Source organism: Anabrus simplex, chromosome 2, assembly GCF_040414725.1.
Source record: "Anabrus simplex isolate iqAnaSimp1 chromosome 2, ASM4041472v1, whole genome shotgun sequence".
In the NCBI taxonomy this organism is placed as follows: domain Eukaryota; kingdom Metazoa; phylum Arthropoda; class Insecta; order Orthoptera; family Tettigoniidae; genus Anabrus; species Anabrus simplex.
In genome coordinates, this window is record NC_090266.1 from 291,832,296 (window position 1) to 291,855,903 (window position 23,608).

Consider the following 23,608-nt stretch of genomic DNA (forward strand, 5'->3'; position numbering starts at 1 on the left):
GTGCTAGAATTTTGTCCCACAGAAGTTCTTTTACGTGCCAGTAAATGTACCTGCACGAGGCCGACGTATTTGAGCACCTTCAAATACCACCAGACTGAGCCGGGTTCGGATCTGCCAAATTGGGGTCAGAAGGTCAGCGTCTGAGGCACTCAGCCCGGCGTAAGAAAATTATTTCAGTTCATTATTGACATAGGCTTGAGCACCAGTTCAATTAGTTTAATCCATATGTATGATAATTCTTCATGCATACATTTGTGAAAGAGACTTTAGGAAATTCTGAACACTTCTTCCTTGTCAGGGGAACATCGTAGTTCACACGTGTAACCTCAATATGTATTTCTATCTTCAGAGGTAAAACAAAAAATGTTAAGTACATGAAAAGCGAGATAGCAGCGTAAGGTGAGTTCCTCTGCAGAGTTCGAGAAGATCGGCCGCACCGATGATGAAGAAGAAGAAGAAGAAGTCGTCAAAATAATGAACCACACTCCTGTTCCTTAATTACAGCTTCTCTTTCCCGAAATCTTAATAAATCATGCGTGTTGTTAAGTTAGCTGTCCCCTCCGGCGCTTTGGCTGAATGGTCAGCACTTCGTGGCCCTTCTCTTTCTTTTGATGATGTCTTCATTCTTCGAAAAGTCGGACGGTGTAACCGTACAACAGGGTTACAGACTCCATTCTGTATTTATTATTATTATTATTATTATTATTATTATTATTATTATTATTAACCTGATTCATTAGATTTTATATATTCTGTTTCTCATCATTTAGACTGTAATAATTAGGTATCGCGTATATTATTGTATTTAATCATAGGTTAAGTGAATATGTTAGTAATTATTCTGTATTGTAGTAAGTGAGATTTGTTGGTTTCATATTGTCATGATGTGGCTTGTAACTTTGGCTAGATGAGCTGGCATAGTATTTTGCAATCGAGGCCATGTTTAACTGGGAATGTTGTGTGCAAGGAGATTTCCCGGTGACGCATTCGGCATAGTCATTCTCGGACCGCTTGGGTACGCTTAGACGACACATGACTGATGACATCAGTGCGTGGACACGTGATTGCGACCAAGTGTCAGTATTCGCCAGCTACTGTATGTGGAAGTGGAAGGGATGAACAGTGAGTGGGGAGATGAGTCGTCATCGCGAGGTGATATAAGTCGAGGCAACGGTAGTGAGAGATTGAGATGATATCAATCAGTTCATCATAGTACTCAGTTCATAAGCAGTTGATATCGTGCAGATCATATGTAACAGTCAGATGTATCAAATGGAAGAAGTGGTCTTAGTGTGATGGTCAGAGCTAAGAGTTGTGTTTGAAGAGGTAATCATCGAGGAAGTCTACAAGTGGTGCTTGTATCCGAGCAGAGACGGGTACTATGCTGATAAAGAAACATCATCTTCTTGTGAGGATGGACTTCACAAGATGTTTCAATAATATTTTCCAATTATTTAAAATATATTGAGTGGACGTAATTACATTGGAGCTCCCTACACGCGTACATGGTATGTAGGCCAACTCCTTGTTATATAAGAAGATTACAACAGACGGCTCCCGACTTCAGCTCACAGGTTTTCCCAAGAATTTCAAGTTCAACAGCGGTGTATGCAGACAACAGGTAATTAAAGCATCAGACATGTTATGCATTCATAACATGAAGAAGAGTGTAATCAGCGGCGATATCACATCTCACTTCAAGTTCATGCCAATAGCTTTTTTTGTTTAGATTAAATTTTCCTTTTCTTTGTACCGCAAATCTCACGATATATTTCTTTTGTTAAATTATAAGACGTAAATGATTGTTCATTGTGACGTAAATTTAGTCATAAACTCAGTTTTATTTTTAATTATAATAAGTGATTCCAGTTCCATGTACAATCCTCAATTGTGGAAATGCAACAGTAATTTAATATTGTCCTGATCCATATCCCTGTATATTGCCAGATATGTGAGTTTATCACCTCACGCCTTGAGATAATTGATATAAGAGGTATGCTCTACCGAATTTTGTTGTTTTTCTTAAAAAAGCAACTGGCGCTCAAATAAATGTTATTTATATTATGTGGAAGATATGAAGGTATAAGAGTAGTGGTTGGAGTAGCAACAACGTGTCGCCAGCAACGTGGGACTCGAAAGGTTCAGAAAAAGTGTTTCTGAATGGCAATATACATGGATCAGTTCTTTTAATAAATACGCACATGTTAAATTCACCGAGTAATGTTAGGAAGGTCATTTTGTTGAAGTTTGTATTTACGGGGTAATGTCAGAGGAAGTGCAAGGGGAAATAGCTTTGAGATCGCGAAAAATTAGTAGGAAACCGAAGATGGACAAGGATAGCAATATGCAGTCAGGTGATGAGGCTGAGGTTATTGTGTCCAAGGAAATCCAAGGTGGTAACATAAATAGGAAGTTGGTGACTAAGGTGGGACCTACTGAAAGTCAGAAAATAGTACAAACTGAGGAAAACGCTGTCACGCAAGATCAACGTAAAGGGGTGATTGACCTGGGTTTATTTAATTTGCTGATGTCCAAAATGACTGAGCAGAATAATATCATTAGTGAGAAAATTGAATCTCAGAATAATATTATGAGTGAGAAAATTGAATCTCAGAATATTATTATGAGTGAGAAAATTGAAACGGTCATTAGTGAGAAAATTGAATCTCAGAATAATATTATGAGTGAGAAAATTGAAGCGGTCATTAGTGAAAAAATTGAAGCTCAGAGTAATGCCATAAATAGTATTAATAAGAAGATTGATGATGTTAGTAATAAGATAGATCATAAGGTGTTAGAAATAAGTAAGCAAATTAATAATTTAGAAAGTAAGGTAAATAGGGAGTGTAGTGACATCAGAGCTGAGATGGAATTGGGTCGGAGCAATCTCCATACGGAAATAGAGCAAATTAGTGAGACATGCATCAAACAGATTGATGAATTAGGCGCCAAGATCGAGTCTAATAAAGGAGAAATCAATGAGTTAGTAGAAGAAAGGTTTGAAAAGATAACCAATACAGTGGGGCAAGAAACTAGGAAATGTATTAGTAGGGTAGAACAGGTGGAAAGAAAACTTGGAGAAGTAGGTGATCTAGAGAGTGAACAAAAATCATTATCACATAAGGTGAGAGAATCGGAAGAAAAATTACAGGAGAAGTTAAGAAAAATTGAAGAAAAGGCTGAGGAAACATTGGAAGAAAAATTTCTGAGTTGCCAGAGAGTACTCCAGAAAGAAGTGCGTGATAGTAGAAATGTACGTGAAATAATTGTAAATAATGGTTTAATCACTAGAGATCATGACTTACCTAAGTTTTCTGGGAAAGAATTTAACCCGATGGAATTTATGAGAGTAGTGGAGAAGAAATTTGCTGTTCAATTAAGATACAATATTATTAGCTGGGAAACTGTATTGGAGATCTTATCTAATGCTTTCGTAGGAGAGACTAAGTCTTGGTTTCAAGTATATAAAAGCTCGATGTCTAGTCTAACTGAATTTAAGGAGAAATTCATGGCTAAATTTTGGAGTGAAGGTGTTCAGAGTAGAGAGAGAGAGAGAGTAATGTTTGGCAGGTATAATTCTAACGAGGGTGTTAGAATGACTGAATACTTTTTGGCTCATGTGTTGGTGTGGAGAAATTTAGAATGTATTGGACCTGAGGCTGATATAGTTAGACTTATGGCTAAGCACTATCCCGATAGAATAAGAGAAGCTGTTTGTATGCAAAGAGTGGAGACTATTAAGGAAATGGAGATTTTGTTGGAAAGTTTTGATGCTTTAGGTAGTAGCTTGAATAATAATAGGACACTAAATAGGAATGTAGAAGGAAGGGGTAACCAATCTAATAATCAGGACAGGCCTATGAATAATCGTAACTACAGAAGAGAATATCAGGAGAGACCTAATAATAATTTCCACAGGGAGAGAAATTATCAAAATAGTTCGGAAAATTTCAGGACTGGGAGGCGTGATTATGGTAATCAACCAGAAGCTGGGAGGCGGGAGAATACAGGCCATAATAATAATAATAATGACGCTAGAGGAAATAGGCAACAGGGGAGGCCGACTGAGGTGTGTAACCAACAAGTCGTAACCGAACCAAGTACTTTAAACGCGCAACGGACTGTATAAACAGGTCACTGAGACAGTCCGTAAATGGTGAGTTCACGTATAAGGTAGATAAGTATGACAATGTCGATCAGCCTATAGTTGTAAGTGAACATGATTGTGACCTAAGTAGCAATAATTCAAATGTTTTAAGTGACGACTTAATCGTAGACAATAAATTTTATAAGTGTAATTTAAATTTAGATATAAGGCAAGATTTGTTAAGTGATCTTATATTATGTAATGAGGATAATTTAAGTAGTGTTACTGTTACACCGACGATTGAACTGCTGATATGGGGCAGAAAAGTGAAGATTTTGTTGGACTCTGGTAGTGAGAAGTCATGTGTAAATTCCAAGCTGTATGAGGAAGTTTTGAGAGAGAAGTATGAGGTAGCGGAAATTCCAGTGAGGAATACGTTCATCGTAACAGCTGTTGGAAACAAGTCTCAAAGAGTGAATAAACAAATAGCTGTCCCCATTAGCATAAGTGGAGAATGTATTTTCCAACCATGCTTAGTTGTGCCTAATTTAGTTTATGCCGTTATTTTAGGTACCGACTGGTTAACGTGTCACAAGGCTAAATTAAATTTTGATCTGTGTAATGTCAATCTTATTTGGGGAAAGAGTAGCAGGGAAGTCAGTTTACCATATGATGTTTTGTCAGAAATTAGTGCGAATAAAGTGTGTTCTAGTACGGAAGGATCTTGTGAAATTCCTAATATGAGGAAAAATATTGATGTCTGCCATGTGTCTATACAGAGAGATTCTAGAGATGAATTGTATGAGACAGTGGAGAAATGTAAGTTAGCGGAAAGTCAGAAGGACGAATTGTGTGAATTATTGATATCACATAGTGATGTTTTTAGCGATCGGCCTGGTATAACACATCTTTACGAACACAAATTTAATGTTATTGACAACTCAACTTTTGTAGGACCGAAATATCCCATTCCGTTAAAATACGCTAGCGCTGTTGAAGAGCAGATTGACATTATGCTAGATTATAATATAATTGAACCATCATGTAGTCCTAATTTAAATCCACTTGTTATTATACCTAAGAAGGATAACACGGTAAGATGGTGCATGGTAATTTTTGTAAGACTATATTGGATGAATTTGAGCTTGGTGACAAGGTTTTACTCAGAGTGCCACTCCCGTCATCAGCAGAAGCTGGTCAATTTTCTAAGTTTTTCTTGTTATATCAGGGATACTTCACCGTAGTGAAACGGATTGGGAAATGTGCTTATTCATTAGAAGACAAGGAAGGAAATATCGTAGGCACATACAATATAAGAAATCTTAAGAAATATATCATGTGAGTTTGTTGATTAATTCTCATTATTATGTTAATTCACCATATTTTATGAAGCTGGCATTGCGAACAGGACTTCAGTGAAATTAGCGTGTGTTGTGATATTAAGTGAAGCATGGCAGTGCAATAAACTCCAGTGCTTGGAGACAGTGTATATAATGAAATGTCTTCGAGAATTACTTTTGAACACTCAATGAACGTTTGAAACGACAGAAGTGAGAAAGAAATGTAATCTATATGTAAATAATACTGTATAATCAAAGTGAAAATGATAATTGATAAATGTTTTATATGTGTAACAACGAACATCCAGATGGATGATACTATGTACCAAATTTGTAAAGGGCATTTTTATACATGTATCTATGGTGTACTCGATTTCAGGTGATTGTGTAGATATTTCATGAATCAATCGATTCATTTAATCGATTATTTCATGAGGGAGGCGTTCTGTAACCGTACAACAGGGTTACAGACTCCATTCTGTATTTATTATTATTATTATTATTATTATTAACCTGATTCATTAGATTTTATATATTCTGTTTCTCATCATTTAGACTGTAATAATTAGGTATCGCGTATATTATTGTATTTAATCATAGGTTAAGTGAATATGTTAGTAATTATTCTGTATTGTAGTAAGTGAGATTTGTTGGTTTCATATTGTCATGATGTGGCTTGTAACTTTGGCTAGATGAGCTGGCATAGTATTTTGCAATCGAGGCCATGTTTAACTGGGAATGTTGTGTGCAAGGAGATTTCCCGGTGACGCATTCGGCATAGTCATTCTCGGACCGCTTGGGTACGCTTAGACGACACATGACTGATGACATCAGTGCGTGGACACGTGATTGCGACCAAGTGTCAGTATTCGCCAGCTACTGTATGTGGAAGTGGAAGGGATGAACAGTGAGTGGGGAGATGAGTCGTCATCGCGAGGTGATATAAGTCGAGGCAACGGTAGTGAGAGATTGAGATGATATCAATCAGTTCATCATAGTACTCAGTTCATAAGCAGTTGATATCGTGCAGATCATATGTAACAGTCAGATGTATCAAATGGAAGAAGTGGTCTTAGTGTGATGGTCAGAGCTAAGAGTTGTGTTTGAAGAGGTAATCATCGAGGAAGTCTACAAGTGGTGCTTGTATCCGAGCAGAGACGGGTACTATGCTGATAAAGAAACATCATCTTCTTGTGAGGATGGACTTCACAAGATGTTTCAATAATATTTTCCAATTATTTAAAATATATTGAGTGGACGTAATTACATTGGAGCTCCCTACACGCGTACATGGTATGTAGGCCAACTCCTTGTTATATAAGAAGATTACAACAGACGGCTCCCGACTTCAGCTCACAGGTTTTCCCAAGAATTTCAAGTTCAACAGCGGTGTATGCAGACAACAGGTAATTAAAGCATCAGACATGTTATGCATTCATAACATGAAGAAGAGTGTAATCAGCGGCGATATCACATCTCACTTCAAGTTCATGCCAATAGCTTTTTTTGTTTAGATTAAATTTTCCTTTTCTTTGTACCGCAAATCTCACGATATATTTCTTTTGTTAAATTATAAGACGTAAATGATTGTTCATTGTGACGTAAATTTAGTCATAAACTCAGTTTTATTTTTAATTATAATAAGTGATTCCAGTTCCATGTACAATCCTCAATTGTGGAAATGCAACAGTAATTTAATATTGTCCTGATCCATATCCCTGTATATTGCCAGATATGTGAGTTTATCACCTCACGCCTTGAGATAATTGATATAAGAGGTATGCTCTACCGAATTTTGTTGTTTTTCTTAAAAAAGCAACTGGCGCTCAAATAAATGTTATTTATATTATGTGGAAGATATGAAGGTATAAGAGTAGTGGTTGGAGTAGCAACAACGTGTCGCCAGCAACGTGGGACTCGAAAGGTTCAGAAAAAGTGTTTCTGAATGGCAATATACATGGATCAGTTCTTTTAATAAATACGCACATGTTAAATTCACCGAGTAATGTTAGGAAGGTCATTTTGTTGAAGTTTGTATTTACGGGGTAATGTCAGAGGAAGTGCAAGGGGAAATAGCTTTGAGATCGCGAAAAATTAGTAGGAAACCGAAGATGGACAAGGATAGCAATATGCAGTCAGGTGATGAGGCTGAGGTTATTGTGTCCAAGGAAATCCAAGGTGGTAACATAAATAGGAAGTTGGTGACTAAGGTGGGACCTACTGAAAGTCAGAAAATAGTACAAACTGAGGAAAACGCTGTCACGCAAGATCAACGTAAAGGGGTGATTGACCTGGGTTTATTTAATTTGCTGATGTCCAAAATGACTGAGCAGAATAATATCATTAGTGAGAAAATTGAATCTCAGAATAATATTATGAGTGAGAAAATTGAATCTCAGAATATTATTATGAGTGAGAAAATTGAAACGGTCATTAGTGAGAAAATTGAATCTCAGAATAATATTATGAGTGAGAAAATTGAAGCGGTCATTAGTGAAAAAATTGAAGCTCAGAGTAATGCCATAAATAGTATTAATAAGAAGATTGATGATGTTAGTAATAAGATAGATCATAAGGTGTTAGAAATAAGTAAGCAAATTAATAATTTAGAAAGTAAGGTAAATAGGGAGTGTAGTGACATCAGAGCTGAGATGGAATTGGGTCGGAGCAATCTCCATACGGAAATAGAGCAAATTAGTGAGACATGCATCAAACAGATTGATGAATTAGGCGCCAAGATCGAGTCTAATAAAGGAGAAATCAATGAGTTAGTAGAAGAAAGGTTTGAAAAGATAACCAATACAGTGGGGCAAGAAACTAGGAAATGTATTAGTAGGGTAGAACAGGTGGAAAGAAAACTTGGAGAAGTAGGTGATCTAGAGAGTGAACAAAAATCATTATCACATAAGGTGAGAGAATCGGAAGAAAAATTACAGGAGAAGTTAAGAAAAATTGAAGAAAAGGCTGAGGAAACATTGGAAGAAAAATTTCTGAGTTGCCAGAGAGTACTCCAGAAAGAAGTGCGTGATAGTAGAAATGTACGTGAAATAATTGTAAATAATGGTTTAATCACTAGAGATCATGACTTACCTAAGTTTTCTGGGAAAGAATTTAACCCGATGGAATTTATGAGAGTAGTGGAGAAGAAATTTGCTGTTCAATTAAGATACAATATTATTAGCTGGGAAACTGTATTGGAGATCTTATCTAATGCTTTCGTAGGAGAGACTAAGTCTTGGTTTCAAGTATATAAAAGCTCGATGTCTAGTCTAACTGAATTTAAGGAGAAATTCATGGCTAAATTTTGGAGTGAAGGTGTTCAGAGTAGAGAGAGAGAGAGAGTAATGTTTGGCAGGTATAATTCTAACGAGGGTGTTAGAATGACTGAATACTTTTTGGCTCATGTGTTGGTGTGGAGAAATTTAGAATGTATTGGACCTGAGGCTGATATAGTTAGACTTATGGCTAAGCACTATCCCGATAGAATAAGAGAAGCTGTTTGTATGCAAAGAGTGGAGACTATTAAGGAAATGGAGATTTTGTTGGAAAGTTTTGATGCTTTAGGTAGTAGCTTGAATAATAATAGGACACTAAATAGGAATGTAGAAGGAAGGGGTAACCAATCTAATAATCAGGACAGGCCTATGAATAATCGTAACTACAGAAGAGAATATCAGGAGAGACCTAATAATAATTTCCACAGGGAGAGAAATTATCAAAATAGTTCGGAAAATTTCAGGACTGGGAGGCGTGATTATGGTAATCAACCAGAAGCTGGGAGGCGGGAGAATACAGGCCATAATAATAATAATAATGACGCTAGAGGAAATAGGCAACAGGGGAGGCCGACTGAGGTGTGTAACCAACAAGTCGTAACCGAACCAAGTACTTTAAACGCGCAACGGACTGTATAAACAGGTCACTGAGACAGTCCGTAAATGGTGAGTTCACGTATAAGGTAGATAAGTATGACAATGTCGATCAGCCTATAGTTGTAAGTGAACATGATTGTGACCTAAGTAGCAATAATTCAAATGTTTTAAGTGACGACTTAATCGTAGACAATAAATTTTATAAGTGTAATTTAAATTTAGATATAAGGCAAGATTTGTTAAGTGATCTTATATTATGTAATGAGGATAATTTAAGTAGTGTTACTGTTACACCGACGATTGAACTGCTGATATGGGGCAGAAAAGTGAAGATTTTGTTGGACTCTGGTAGTGAGAAGTCATGTGTAAATTCCAAGCTGTATGAGGAAGTTTTGAGAGAGAAGTATGAGGTAGCGGAAATTCCAGTGAGGAATACGTTCATCGTAACAGCTGTTGGAAACAAGTCTCAAAGAGTGAATAAACAAATAGCTGTCCCCATTAGCATAAGTGGAGAATGTATTTTCCAACCATGCTTAGTTGTGCCTAATTTAGTTTATGCCGTTATTTTAGGTACCGACTGGTTAACGTGTCACAAGGCTAAATTAAATTTTGATCTGTGTAATGTCAATCTTATTTGGGGAAAGAGTAGCAGGGAAGTCAGTTTACCATATGATGTTTTGTCAGAAATTAGTGCGAATAAAGTGTGTTCTAGTACGGAAGGATCTTGTGAAATTCCTAATATGAGGAAAAATATTGATGTCTGCCATGTGTCTATACAGAGAGATTCTAGAGATGAATTGTATGAGACAGTGGAGAAATGTAAGTTAGCGGAAAGTCAGAAGGACGAATTGTGTGAATTATTGATATCACATAGTGATGTTTTTAGCGATCGGCCTGGTATAACACATCTTTACGAACACAAATTTAATGTTATTGACAACTCAACTTTTGTAGGACCGAAATATCCCATTCCGTTAAAATACGCTAGCGCTGTTGAAGAGCAGATTGACATTATGCTAGATTATAATATAATTGAACCATCATGTAGTCCTAATTTAAATCCACTTGTTATTATACCTAAGAAGGATAACACGGTAAGATGGTGCATGGTAATTTTTGTAAGACTATATTGGATGAATTTGAGCTTGGTGACAAGGTTTTACTCAGAGTGCCACTCCCGTCATCAGCAGAAGCTGGTCAATTTTCTAAGTTTTTCTTGTTATATCAGGGATACTTCACCGTAGTGAAACGGATTGGGAAATGTGCTTATTCATTAGAAGACAAGGAAGGAAATATCGTAGGCACATACAATATAAGAAATCTTAAGAAATATATCATGTGAGTTTGTTGATTAATTCTCATTATTATGTTAATTCACCATATTTTATGAAGCTGGCATTGCGAACAGGACTTCAGTGAAATTAGCGTGTGTTGTGATATTAAGTGAAGCATGGCAGTGCAATAAACTCCAGTGCTTGGAGACAGTGTATATAATGAAATGTCTTCGAGAATTACTTTTGAACACTCAATGAACGTTTGAAACGACAGAAGTGAGAAAGAAATGTAATCTATATGTAAATAATACTGTATAATCAAAGTGAAAATGATAATTGATAAATGTTTTATATGTGTAACAACGAACATCCAGATGGATGATACTATGTACCAAATTTGTAAAGGGCATTTTTATACATGTATCTATGGTGTACTCGATTTCAGGTGATTGTGTAGATATTTCATGAATCAATCGATTCATTTAATCGATTATTTCATGAGGGAGGCGTTCTGTAACCGTACAACAGGGTTACAGACTCCATTCTGTATTTATTATTATTATTATTATTATTATTAACCTGATTCATTAGATTTTATATATTCTGTTTCTCATCATTTAGACTGTAATAATTAGGTATCGCGTATATTATTGTATTTAATCATAGGTTAAGTGAATATGTTAGTAATTATTCTGTATTGTAGTAAGTGAGATTTGTTGGTTTCATATTGTCATGATGTGGCTTGTAACTTTGGCTAGATGAGCTGGCATAGTATTTTGCAATCGAGGCCATGTTTAACTGGGAATGTTGTGTGCAAGGAGATTTCCCGGTGACGCATTCGGCATAGTCATTCTCGGACCGCTTGGGTACGCTTAGACGACACATGACTGATGACATCAGTGCGTGGACACGTGATTGCGACCAAGTGTCAGTATTCGCCAGCTACTGTATGTGGAAGTGGAAGGGATGAACAGTGAGTGGGGAGATGAGTCGTCATCGCGAGGTGATATAAGTCGAGGCAACGGTAGTGAGAGATTGAGATGATATCAATCAGTTCATCATAGTACTCAGTTCATAAGCAGTTGATATCGTGCAGATCATATGTAACAGTCAGATGTATCAAATGGAAGAAGTGGTCTTAGTGTGATGGTCAGAGCTAAGAGTTGTGTTTGAAGAGGTAATCATCGAGGAAGTCTACAAGTGGTGCTTGTATCCGAGCAGAGACGGGTACTATGCTGATAAAGAAACATCATCTTCTTGTGAGGATGGACTTCACAAGATGTTTCAATAATATTTTCCAATTATTTAAAATATATTGAGTGGACGTAATTACATTGGAGCTCCCTACACGCGTACATGGTATGTAGGCCAACTCCTTGTTATATAAGAAGATTACAACAGACGGCTCCCGACTTCAGCTCACAGGTTTTCCCAAGAATTTCAAGTTCAACAGCGGTGTATGCAGACAACAGGTAATTAAAGCATCAGACATGTTATGCATTCATAACATGAAGAAGAGTGTAATCAGCGGCGATATCACATCTCACTTCAAGTTCATGCCAATAGCTTTTTTTGTTTAGATTAAATTTTCCTTTTCTTTGTACCGCAAATCTCACGATATATTTCTTTTGTTAAATTATAAGACGTAAATGATTGTTCATTGTGACGTAAATTTAGTCATAAACTCAGTTTTATTTTTAATTATAATAAGTGATTCCAGTTCCATGTACAATCCTCAATTGTGGAAATGCAACAGTAATTTAATATTGTCCTGATCCATATCCCTGTATATTGCCAGATATGTGAGTTTATCACCTCACGCCTTGAGATAATTGATATAAGAGGTATGCTCTACCGAATTTTGTTGTTTTTCTTAAAAAAGCAACTGGCGCTCAAATAAATGTTATTTATATTATGTGGAAGATATGAAGGTATAAGAGTAGTGGTTGGAGTAGCCACAACGGTTTCCATTTTCCTTTCCATTATTGTTAATAGAGGATGGTTAACCAGTTGTACGTGCTCTTAAAACAATAATCACCAACACGGAATGGTCAGCGTATTGGCCTTCGGTTCAGAGGACTCTGGTACGATTCCCGGCTTAGTCGGAGATTTTAATCGCGTCTGTTAATTCCTGTAGATCGGGGGCTACGGGTTTGTGTTCGTATTCATACGCATATGAAAATACACACGACACATCACACATGACAAACAACCACAGAAACGCGCAATAGCTAATATATCCCGCCACAGAGGGCTGATGTTACGAAAGGCATCCGGCCGCTAAACTAGTCTAAGTCCATACAAAGTGCTGCCCCAGGCAACTGGGAATAGGTCAGAAAGAAGAGAAGAGATTAGTTATTAAATATTCTTCCCAGAGGCTGGGTGGATCATCAAAATTTTTATACTTTTAATTTTTAAGACATAGCGAAAGACACGGCTAACATAATGCTCGTTTAGATGCTTATGAAGACAGCATTTCATATTTTAAAATTTCATTATTAATTATAATGATTGTCAATTATAACAAAAATATTTCCAATGAGTGCGGACGCATTCCTCTCAAATGTAGCATAGACAAGTATGCACTTCCTGGGCCTGTCACACTTACACCTTCCACTCAATGCTGTTGAGACAGAGCTGTCCGGTATTGGTGTATTAAAATATTTCGTAGGGTCTATATATTGATAATGATAACAGATACATCATTCTTTCATTGCTCTGTTAAAGTTGAATGGTCTCCTTTCAATCTCGTGTAAGTTGTTCATGAGGTATTTTTGATTCTCCCATAGTAATATGGCATACCTGAGGATCGATTTAACTAGTACCTAGTAAACAATAAAGTACTCTTTGTCATCAACCTGAAATGCCGCACTGAAGAACGTGACAATGTACACAATCTGATCAAAAGTATCCAAACACCTACTCGAAACGGTTCTCTGAGATTTCCTCGTACATACTACCCAGTAGTGGACATTAATACGGGGTGGCAGACACTTGACATTTATTACAGCATGAACTCTACCAGGCATGGGCGCCCATATGACAGTTTGGAAGGGGGGGGGGTGGCTAGACCTGGGGGTATGTATCACTTTTAAAATTTTGGAAGATGAATGGCGACTTGTATTCCGCGGTAGAATAATACCCACGGTATCCCTTGCCGGTTGGTGGGATACGGTACTACCACCTCTACGTAATACCGACTTTTAAATCATTTTAATGAAAGGAACACACCTGACTAAATTAGATTTTTGCCTTTCCCTGAGAGCCCCAGGGCATGGGCGCCCTTGCTACCAGGTGTCTGGACTTCTTCGGGAGGATGGTAGACCATTATTTCAGCAGTACTATAGCAAACATAATGACATGAGTAGTCCATAAAATCAGAGCAATAACTTCTACCTTAGCCCTTATCTCTTCATTACGAATATCCTTCTGTAATTTCGCCACCTGTTCGCACGGAAATAAAAATGTCCTTAATGTGGTCGTAACGAGAAACCTAATAGTTCAGTGATAGAGAATAATGAGCTCGGTGAGACTTACGTCGAACTGGAGTGCAGTTTGGGCAGCAGCTTTATCTTCTTCCGATGACGAATTCGGCTCGTACCAAAAAGAATGGAGTGTGATTCCAACCTTACCTGGAAGCGGACACATCATTGCTCAAGTAATTGAAAGCATTTTTAACAAACTATATATAACTCCAAATTTGCAATGCATATTGATCTATTCTATGAACTAACTCATATTAGGTTCACTAAAACAATAACAGCAACTTCTTTAATAACTTTTACAGTCTATAGAAATAAATATTGCCGAACTGAGTGGCTCAGACGGTTGAAGCACTGGCCTTCCGACCCCAACTTGGCAGGTTCGATCCTGGCTCAGTCCGGTGGTATTTGAGGGTGCTCAAATACGTCAGCCTCGTGTCGGTAGATTTACTGGCACGTAAAAGAACTCCTGCGGGACTAAATTCCGGTACCTCGGCGTCTCCGGAGACCGTAAAAGTAGTTAGTGGGACGTAAAGCAAATAACATTATTCTTGAAAATGAAAACCTACAACCTGTTTTCCAGTCATTGCGGGGCCAGGGATGTAATGAGTGTAAAGTATATAGGCTATTATTACAATGGGGTCGCCACTACCAAGGTGATTTTTATTAATGAGTGATAAATGCTATGAAATGATAATGGAGAGTGTTGCTGGAATGAAAGATGACAGGAAAAACCGGAATACCCGGAGAAAAACCTGTCCCGCCTCCGCTTTGTCCAGCACAAATCTCACATGGAGTCACCGGGATTTGAACCACGGTATCCAGCGGTGAGAGGCCGACGCGCTGCCGTCTCAGCCACGGAGGCTCACTAACATTATTATTATTATTATTATTATTATTATTATTATTATTATTATTATTATTATTATTATTATTATTATTAGAAATAAATATTCCAGTATTCGGGAGATAGTGGGTTCGAACCCCACTGTCGGCAGCCATGAAAATGGTTTTCCGTGGTTTCCTATTTTCACACCAGGCAAAAGCTGGGACTGTACCTTAATTAAGGCCACGGACGTTTCCTTCCCACTCCTAGCCCTTTCCTCTCCCATCGTCGCCATAAGACCTATCTGTGTCGATGCGACGTAAAGCAGCTTGCAAAATATATATATATATATATATATAAATATTCCCTTACCGTTCACTGTTATTTAATGCGTTTGAGTGATGATGTACAGTCGATCAAAAAATAAAGAATAAGCGCTTGGTGTTGTAAGTTCCTCGCATTTAATATTTTATCAGAGGAAATTAATATCAAAACATACTTCGCCTCCCATGTAAGTACAAACCCTGGGGCTATTCACAACAAATATTATATTTGTAGGTTCATTTGTTTCTGAGAAAAGTGTACCTGAGAGGAACTTACTCAATACCACGCATCCACTCTTTTCAGTTTCTTTCTTATTATATTAAACCATCTTCCTTTTTAATGTCATGCTAAGAGTTCTGTCTACTTGCAATACAGATCCGCCCCTACCATTTTCCACTTCGTGAGGCACAGATCTTTCCCTACCTGTTCTACAGTCCGTCAGATACAGATCCTCATATACCACTTCACTCCCTGAGGTCCAGATCCTCTCCTAAACTATATAATATATATAAAATAACTTGTCCTGACTGACTGACTGACTGACTGACTGACTGACTGACTGACTGACTGACTGACTGACTGACAGATTCATCATCGCCGAGCAAAAACTACTGGACATAAAGAAATGAAATTTAGGGCATACATTCATATTAACATGTAGGTACTCGTTAAGGGAGGATTTTTGGATATTCCGTCGCTAAGGGGGTGGAAGAGGGTTGAATATTTAAAATGGGGAAAACTTCAAAGTTTACAGATGTAAAAATTGGTATTTGGAATCTTCTTTGAAAATAATGAAACACGTATTTTTTGTTTTCGGAAAATCCCATTAAGAGGAACGAAAAATGGTGGAAACGAGTTTGAACACCTTTCATGAGGAGACTTATATCTAAAAAACTGAAGATGTTACAGACATGAAAATTGTTTCTCCTTTGAAAATAAAGAAACACGTATTTTTGTGTATTTTGGGGTGAATTTTTAAAAGAGTATATCTGCAAATTGTCTAAGACAGGTAACATATTACAGATTTGAAAACTGATATTTGGAATTTCGTGTAAAAGTAAGGATACATAAATAATTTTTCGGAAAATCCACTTAAGGGTAACTGAAAAGGAAGGTGAATTAAAATTAGCGTATCTACAGTATATCACAAAAACTTAACATGTTGCAGGCGTGAAAATTGGTATTTGGAATCTCCTTTAAAAATAAGGAAACTCATATTCTTTGGTTTTCGGAAAAGACCCTTAAGGGGGGGGTCTGAAAATATTGAAAAATTAGTTGAAATACTTGTATGACAATATACACACAGGAAAAAATCTAAAGATGTAAAGAACCTGAAAACTGATATTTCGAATCTGCTTTAAAAATAAAGAAACACGCAACTGCGAGGGGCGGGGGGATCAACTTGGTAGAGGGGGATGAAAACGGAGATGAATTCCTTTTACGAGGATACATATATCTAAAAAACTGAAGATGCTACAGAAGTGATAATTGGCATTTGGAAGCTCTTTTAAAGAAACGAGTACGGTACTGTTTGTTTTTGGAAAATTCACTTGAGTAGGGAGTGTGAAAGGAAGTAAAAAGTTGAATACCTTTTCTGGAGAATCTTATATCTCAAAACTGAAGGTTACAGACGTGAAATTTAGTATTTGGAATCCGCTTTATAAGTAAAGAAACATGTATTCACAGGTATTTAGATATCCTTTATAAACAAAGAAAAACGCTTTTTCGTGGGGGGGGGGGGGAATCATCTTGGGGAGCGGGAGTGAAAAGGACTTGAATTCCTAACATGAAAACACATATCTCAGAAACTGAAGATGTTAGAGTCGTGATAATTGGTATTTAGAACATCCTTTACTATTAAAGAAACAAGTATTTTTTGCCGGAAATTTCACTTAAGGGGTTGTTGGGGCGGGGGGGGGGGGGGAGTGTGAAATGAAGTGAAAAAAATTGAATTATTTTCATGGGGATACTTCTGTCTCAAAACTGAAGGTAACAGACGTGAGCATTGGTATTTGGAATCTCATTTAAACATAAAGAAACACGCCATCTTTCTTGGCGGGGGGGAGTTGGTGGTAAACCAACTTAACGGCGGTGGGTTGAAAAAGGAGGTGAGACCAATTTACTTTACTGTTCATAATGTACTTAAAAGGAGCCTTAGTGACTCAGGCGGCAGCACGCCGGCCTCTCACCGCAGGGTTCCGTGGTTCAATCCCGGTCACTACATGTGAAATTTGTGCTAGACATAGAGGAGGCGGGACATGTTTTTCTCCGGGTACTCCGGGTTTCCCCGTCATCATTCATTCCAGCAACACACTCCAATATCATTTCATTTCATACATTAATCATTTCATTTCATTTGTCACTCATTAAACCTTGCCCTAGAGGAGTGCGACAGGCTTCGGCAGCCGGCACAATTCCTATCATCGCCGCTAGATGGGGGCTTTATTCATTCCATTCCTGACCCTGTCGAATGACCGGAAACAGGTTGTAGATTCTCAATGTACTAATTCTGATCATAAAACTATCATTTTTAATCTTTTCTGGGTTCATTTTCAAGAAACATCTTTTCCTTTGGAAACGTTCTTATATTACAGTAGATTCTCCTGGCATATAGGCCTAAATAAAAATTTAAACACATTTGAAATAAACTATAGGAATGAGATTGACCGTGCAATTGTTCACCTCTACAATAAGGTCAATAATGCACGGAAGTATCGCCAAAAGTCCAGCGTACTTGCCTACGCGCGACAATGGTGCCGGTCACATTTTCAGCAATGACAATGGCAGCAGATGTAATTAACCACCAAGTGGCTGTCTTGCATCTTGCTATGGGGTGCAGAACATCAATAATAATAATAATAATAATAATAATAATAATAATAATAATAATAATAATAATAATAATAATAATAATAATAATAATAATAATAATCTGGACCGTCGTCAAAGTCTGCGGACCGCGATGGAAACTGGTCCTGGACAGGTAATGACTACGAACGCAGATCGGCCGCGGGTTCAGGACCGCCAAGGCACCTAAGACGACACCACGCCGGATCTCCTCAAAGATTTGATCCATATTAAAAATGATTATAGGAAAATATGGCAAATATTTAGGGACCCAACTAACTGGGTGGAATACCTGGACCTAGCCCGGGAAGTACGAAATCGTTTGCTGGAAAGAAAGATTTAAAAATGGGAGGAAACTTGCCGTAATCTATTAGAAAACGAGTCAGATCGCGAATTTTGGCGGATTCTCGCAGAAAACTGGTCAGATCGCGAATTTCGGCGGATTATATATCTAAAACAATAAGCATTCAATTATAATTTTCAGTATAATACCTTAGCGAAGCACGGGTATCTTGCTAGTACTTTATACAACGTGATGTACAGATGCTCCCCCCACCACTTCACAAATGTACAATACTACTTCATTGCTGCCTGGGAGATTGATTACCTCGGATCGAGTAGGGGTTTTTCAGTCGCCTTGACAAAGAATACTGTAATGTATTCGAAACGTGGGAAAAACTATACGGAAAGTACAGAACACAACAACACGGTTCAACCCGGAAAAAGAACTAAATTATTACTCTCTAACTAGTTATACACCGTGAGATACAGATCCTTCCTCACCAACTTCACGTATGTTAGATACATGTCCTCTCATACTAGTTCATATTGCGTGATGGACAGATCCTCCCCCACCACTTCACATATGTAAGATACAGGAGATCTAAATACCAATTTTCGCGTCTGTTACAACTTTAGTCTTTATTAGATGTAAGTATCCTCATACAATTAATTCAATAAATTTTTAAATTCTTTCACGCCCCCGCCCCCTTCATTGGATTTACCGAGAATACGTGTTTAAATACCAAATTTCACGTCTGTAACATCTTCAGTTTTTGAGATATCAGTATCCTACTTAAAAGAATTCAACCCCATTTTCAGTCACTTTTACCCCACCTCCCACCTGCTTGCAAGTGTTTTTTCCGAAAACTAAAAGTACAAGTTACTTTACTTTTAAATAGAGGCAAAAAAAACATTTTCACTTCTGTAACACGTTAATTTTTTTTAGATATACTGTAGAAATTCTCATTTTAAAATTTCACGCCCCCTTTTCAGTTTCCCCTTTAAGTCGAGTTTCGCAGAAACAAATCACCTATGTCTCTTTACTTTAACAGGAGATTCCAAAAACCAGTTTTTACCTCCGTAACGTTTTACGTTTCTGAGATGTACTGTTGATATAATCCTTCTAAAAATTTACCCCAATTTGTCACCCCTCTTTTAACTCGGATTAATTGGATTTTCCAAAAACAAAAGAATACTTACTTTTTATTTTAAAGGAGATCCAATATACCAATTTTCAGATCTGTAATACGTTCAGTTTCTGAGATATACGTATCCTCATTACAGGCATTCAACCCCTTATTCACACTTTTCACCCCTCCTATTGAGATTTACAGGAAACAAAAAATACCCGTTCCTTTATTTTTAAAGGGGATTTTAAATATCGAATTTTACATCTGAAAACTTTTGAAGTTTTGTGATAGCAGACAAACTAATTTTAAAAACCACACCCCCTCGCTTTCACCCCCGCCCCACTATGTGGATTTTCCAAAAAAAGTACGATGTTTCTTTATTTTTAAAAGTGATCCCAAATACCAGTTTTCAGGCCTGTAATATATTCAGTTTCTGAGATAGAAGTATCCTCATTAAAGGCATTCAACACTTTTCATCCCTTTCCACCCCTATCTATTGGGATTTTCCGAAAGCAAAAGAAACGTGTTTCTTTATTTTAAAAGGAGATTCTAAATACCAATTTTTACATCTGTGAACTTTTAAGTTTTGAGATATAGGATACACTCATTTATTAAATTCATCCCCTCTTTTTCACCCCCCATTATTCGGATTTTTCCAAAAACCAAAAATACATTTTTCTTTATTTGTAAAAGAGATCCTTAAAAACCACTTTTCAGGCCTGTAATATCTTCAGTTTCTGAAATATAAGTATCCTCATTAAAGGCATTCAACCGCTTTTTCACCCCTTTTCACTCTTATTTGGATTCTCCGAAAACAAAAATATACGTGTTTCTTTATTTTTAAAGGAGTTTCTAAATGCCAATTTTTACATCTGTAAACTTTTAAAGTTTTGAGATATAGATACACTCATTTTAAAAATTCACCCCCCCCTTTTAAACTCCTTAGCGAAGGAATATCCAAAAATCCTATCTTAGCGAGCACCTACTTTGTAATATAAATGTATCCTCAAAATTTCATTCCATTATGTCCAGTAGTTTTGTCTCGGCGATGATGAAGCAGTCAGTCAGGACAAGTTATTTTATATATATACTAGCAAGATACCCGTGCTTCGCTACGGTATTATACTGAAATTTAGAATTGAATGCTTAGTGTTTTATATATAATCCGCCGAAATTCGTGATCTGACTCGTTTTCTGAGAGAATCCGCCAAAATTCGTGATATGACTCGTTTTCTAATAGATTACGGCAAGTTTCCTCCCATTTTTCAATCTTTCTTTCCAGAAATCGATTTCGTACTTCCCGGGCTAGGTCCAGGTATTCCACCCGGTCAATTGGGTCCCTAAATCTTTGCCATCTTTTCCTATAAGCATTTTTAATATGGATCAAATCCTTCAGGAGATCCAGCGTGGTGTCGTCTTGGGAGCCTTGGCGATACTGAACCCGCGGCCGGATTGCATTCTTAGTCATTACCCGTCCAGGACCCGTTTCCAGCGCGGTCCGCACATTTGACGACGGTCCAGAACATTATTATTATTATTATTATTTTTATTATTATTATTATTTTTATTATTAGAGATGTACTGCACCCCACAGCAAGATGCAAGACCGCTACTTGGCGGTAAATTACATCTGATGCCGTTGTCATTGTTGAGGATGTGAGCAGCACCATTGTCGCGCGTAGGCAAGTGTGCGGGATTTCTGGCCATACGAATGACGTACTTCCGTGCATTATTGAACTTATTATAGAGGTAAAAAATTCGACGGTCAATCTCATTCCTATCGTTTGTTTCAAAGGTGTTTAAATTTTTATTTATGTGCCAGGAGAATCTACTGTAATCTAAGAACGTTCTCCGAAGAAAAAGTTGGCTCTTGAAAACGAACCCAGGAAAGAATAAAAATGATCGGTTTATGATCAGAATAAGTACATCGAAAATCTACAGCCTGTTTCCAGTCATTCGACAGGGTCAGGAATGGAATCTAGCGGCGACAATAGGAATTGTGCCTGGCGCCGAAACCTGTCGCACTCCGCTGGAGCATTGATTAATGGATGACAAATGAAATGAAATTATATTGGACAGTGTTACTTGAATGAATGATGACAGGGAAAACCTGAGTATCCGGAGAAAAACCTGTCCCGCCTCCGTTTTGTCCAGCACGAATGTCACATGGAGAGACCGGGATTTTAACCACGGAACCCAGCTGTAAGAGGCCGGTGCGCTGCCGCCTGATCAACGGAGGCTCCTTATAAATACATTATGAACAGTAAAATCAATTGGTCTCGTCTCCTGTTACACCCCAGCGCCGTTAAGTTTATTTACCCCCCCCCCAAAAAAAAAGAAACTAAAAGAAGGCGTGTTTCTTTATGTTTAACGGAGATTCCAAACACCAATGTTCACGTCTATTAGCTTCAGTTTCGAAATTAAAACAATTCACTTTTTTTCTCTTTCACACTCCTCCACCCCCCCACCCCCCACCCCCCGAAGTGAATTTTCGGTAAAATATACTTGCTTCTTTAATAGTAAAGGATCTTCTAAATACCAATTATCACGACTGTAACTTCTTCAGTTTTTGATTTATGTGTCCTCATGAAAGGAATTCAACTCTTTCTCAATCCCGCCCCCAAGATATTCCCTCCCCCCTCCCAAACGGGCTTTTCTTTGTTTTTAAAGAAGATCCAAATACCAATTTTCACGTCTGTGGGCCCTAACAACTTTAGTTTTTGTTAGATGTAAGTATTCTCATACAATTAAGTCAATTAATTTTTCAATTCTTTCACTTCCCCCCCCCCCACCACCTTTCATTGGATTTTCCGAGAATACGTGTTTCTTTACCCTTAAAGCAGATTCCAAATTTCACGGCTGTAACATCTTCATTTTTGAGATAATAGTAGCCTAATTAAAAGAATTCAACACCATTTTCCCCCCTCCACCCAAGTGGTATTTACGAAATTTAAAAGTACACGTTTCTTTACTTTTAATAGAGATAGAAAATACCATTTTTCACGTCTGTAACATGTTAAGCTTCTTGAGATATACTGTATAAATTCTCAATATAAAATTTCACCCCTTTTTAGTTCCCCTTAAGAGGAGTTTCCAAAAACAAATCACCTATGTTTCCTTACATTTACAGGAGATTCCAAATACCACTTTTTACGCCTGTAACATTCTACGTTTCTCAGATATAATGTAGATATAGTCTTTCAAAAAATTCACCCCAATATGTCACTCCTGTTTAACTGCCATTAATTGGATTTTCAAAAAAAAAAATTTAAAAATACGTGTTCCTTTATTTTTAAAGGAGATTCTAAATATAAATTTTTACATGTGCAAACCTTTAAAGTTTTGAGATATAGATACACTCATTTTAAAACCCCCCCCCTTTATCACCCCCACCCACTATTTGGACTTCCCAAAAGCAAAACAAAAAAAGTTTCTTTATTTTTAAAGTAGGTCCCAAATACAAATTTTCAGTTCTGTAATATCTTCAGTTTCTGAGATATATGTATCTTCATTAAAAGCATTCAATCCATTATTCACCCGTTTACACCCCTCCTATTCGGATTTACAGAAAACAAAAAGTACGTGTTCCTTTATTTTTAAAGGAGATTCTGAATATCAATTTTTACATGTGCAAACTTTTAAAGTTTTTAGATATAGATACACTCATTTTAAAAATCCCCCTGTTCACCCCCCCCCCCCACTATTTGGACTTTCCAAAAGCAAAAAATAATCTTTATTTTTAAAGGAGATCCCAAATACCAATTTTCAGGTCTGTAATATCTTCAGTTTCTGAGAGTTAAGTATCTTCATTAAAGGCATTCAACCCCTTTTTCACCCCTCCTATTGGGATATTCCGAAAACAAAAAAATACCTGTTTCTTTATTTTTAAAAGAATTTCAAAATACCAATTTTTACATCTGTAAACTTTTAAAATTTTAAGATGTAGATATACTCATTTTAAAAATTCACCCCCCTTCTCACCCCCCATTTTTTGGATTTTCCAAATACGAAACAATACCTGTTTCCTTATTTTTAAAATAGATCCCAAATACCAATTTTCAGGTCTGTAATACCTTCAGGCTCTGAAATATAATTAGCCTCATTAAAGGCATTCAACCCGTTTTTCACCCTTTTCCACCCTTCC

General features: G+C 37.1%; 1 protein-coding gene across 1 annotated transcript in view; it reads right to left on the reverse strand.

Annotated features, from left to right (window-relative positions):
* LOC136864069 (myrosinase 1) overlaps window positions 1-23,608 on the reverse strand; it is a 235,364-nt gene that overhangs the window by 104,720 nt on the left and 107,036 nt on the right. Inside the window, exon 6 of the mRNA XM_068225980.1 lies at window positions 14,111-14,205. Within this exon, the coding sequence (XP_068082081.1) occupies window positions 14,111-14,205 (95 nt within the window). The remainder of the gene's footprint in view (window positions 1-14,110; window positions 14,206-23,608) is intronic.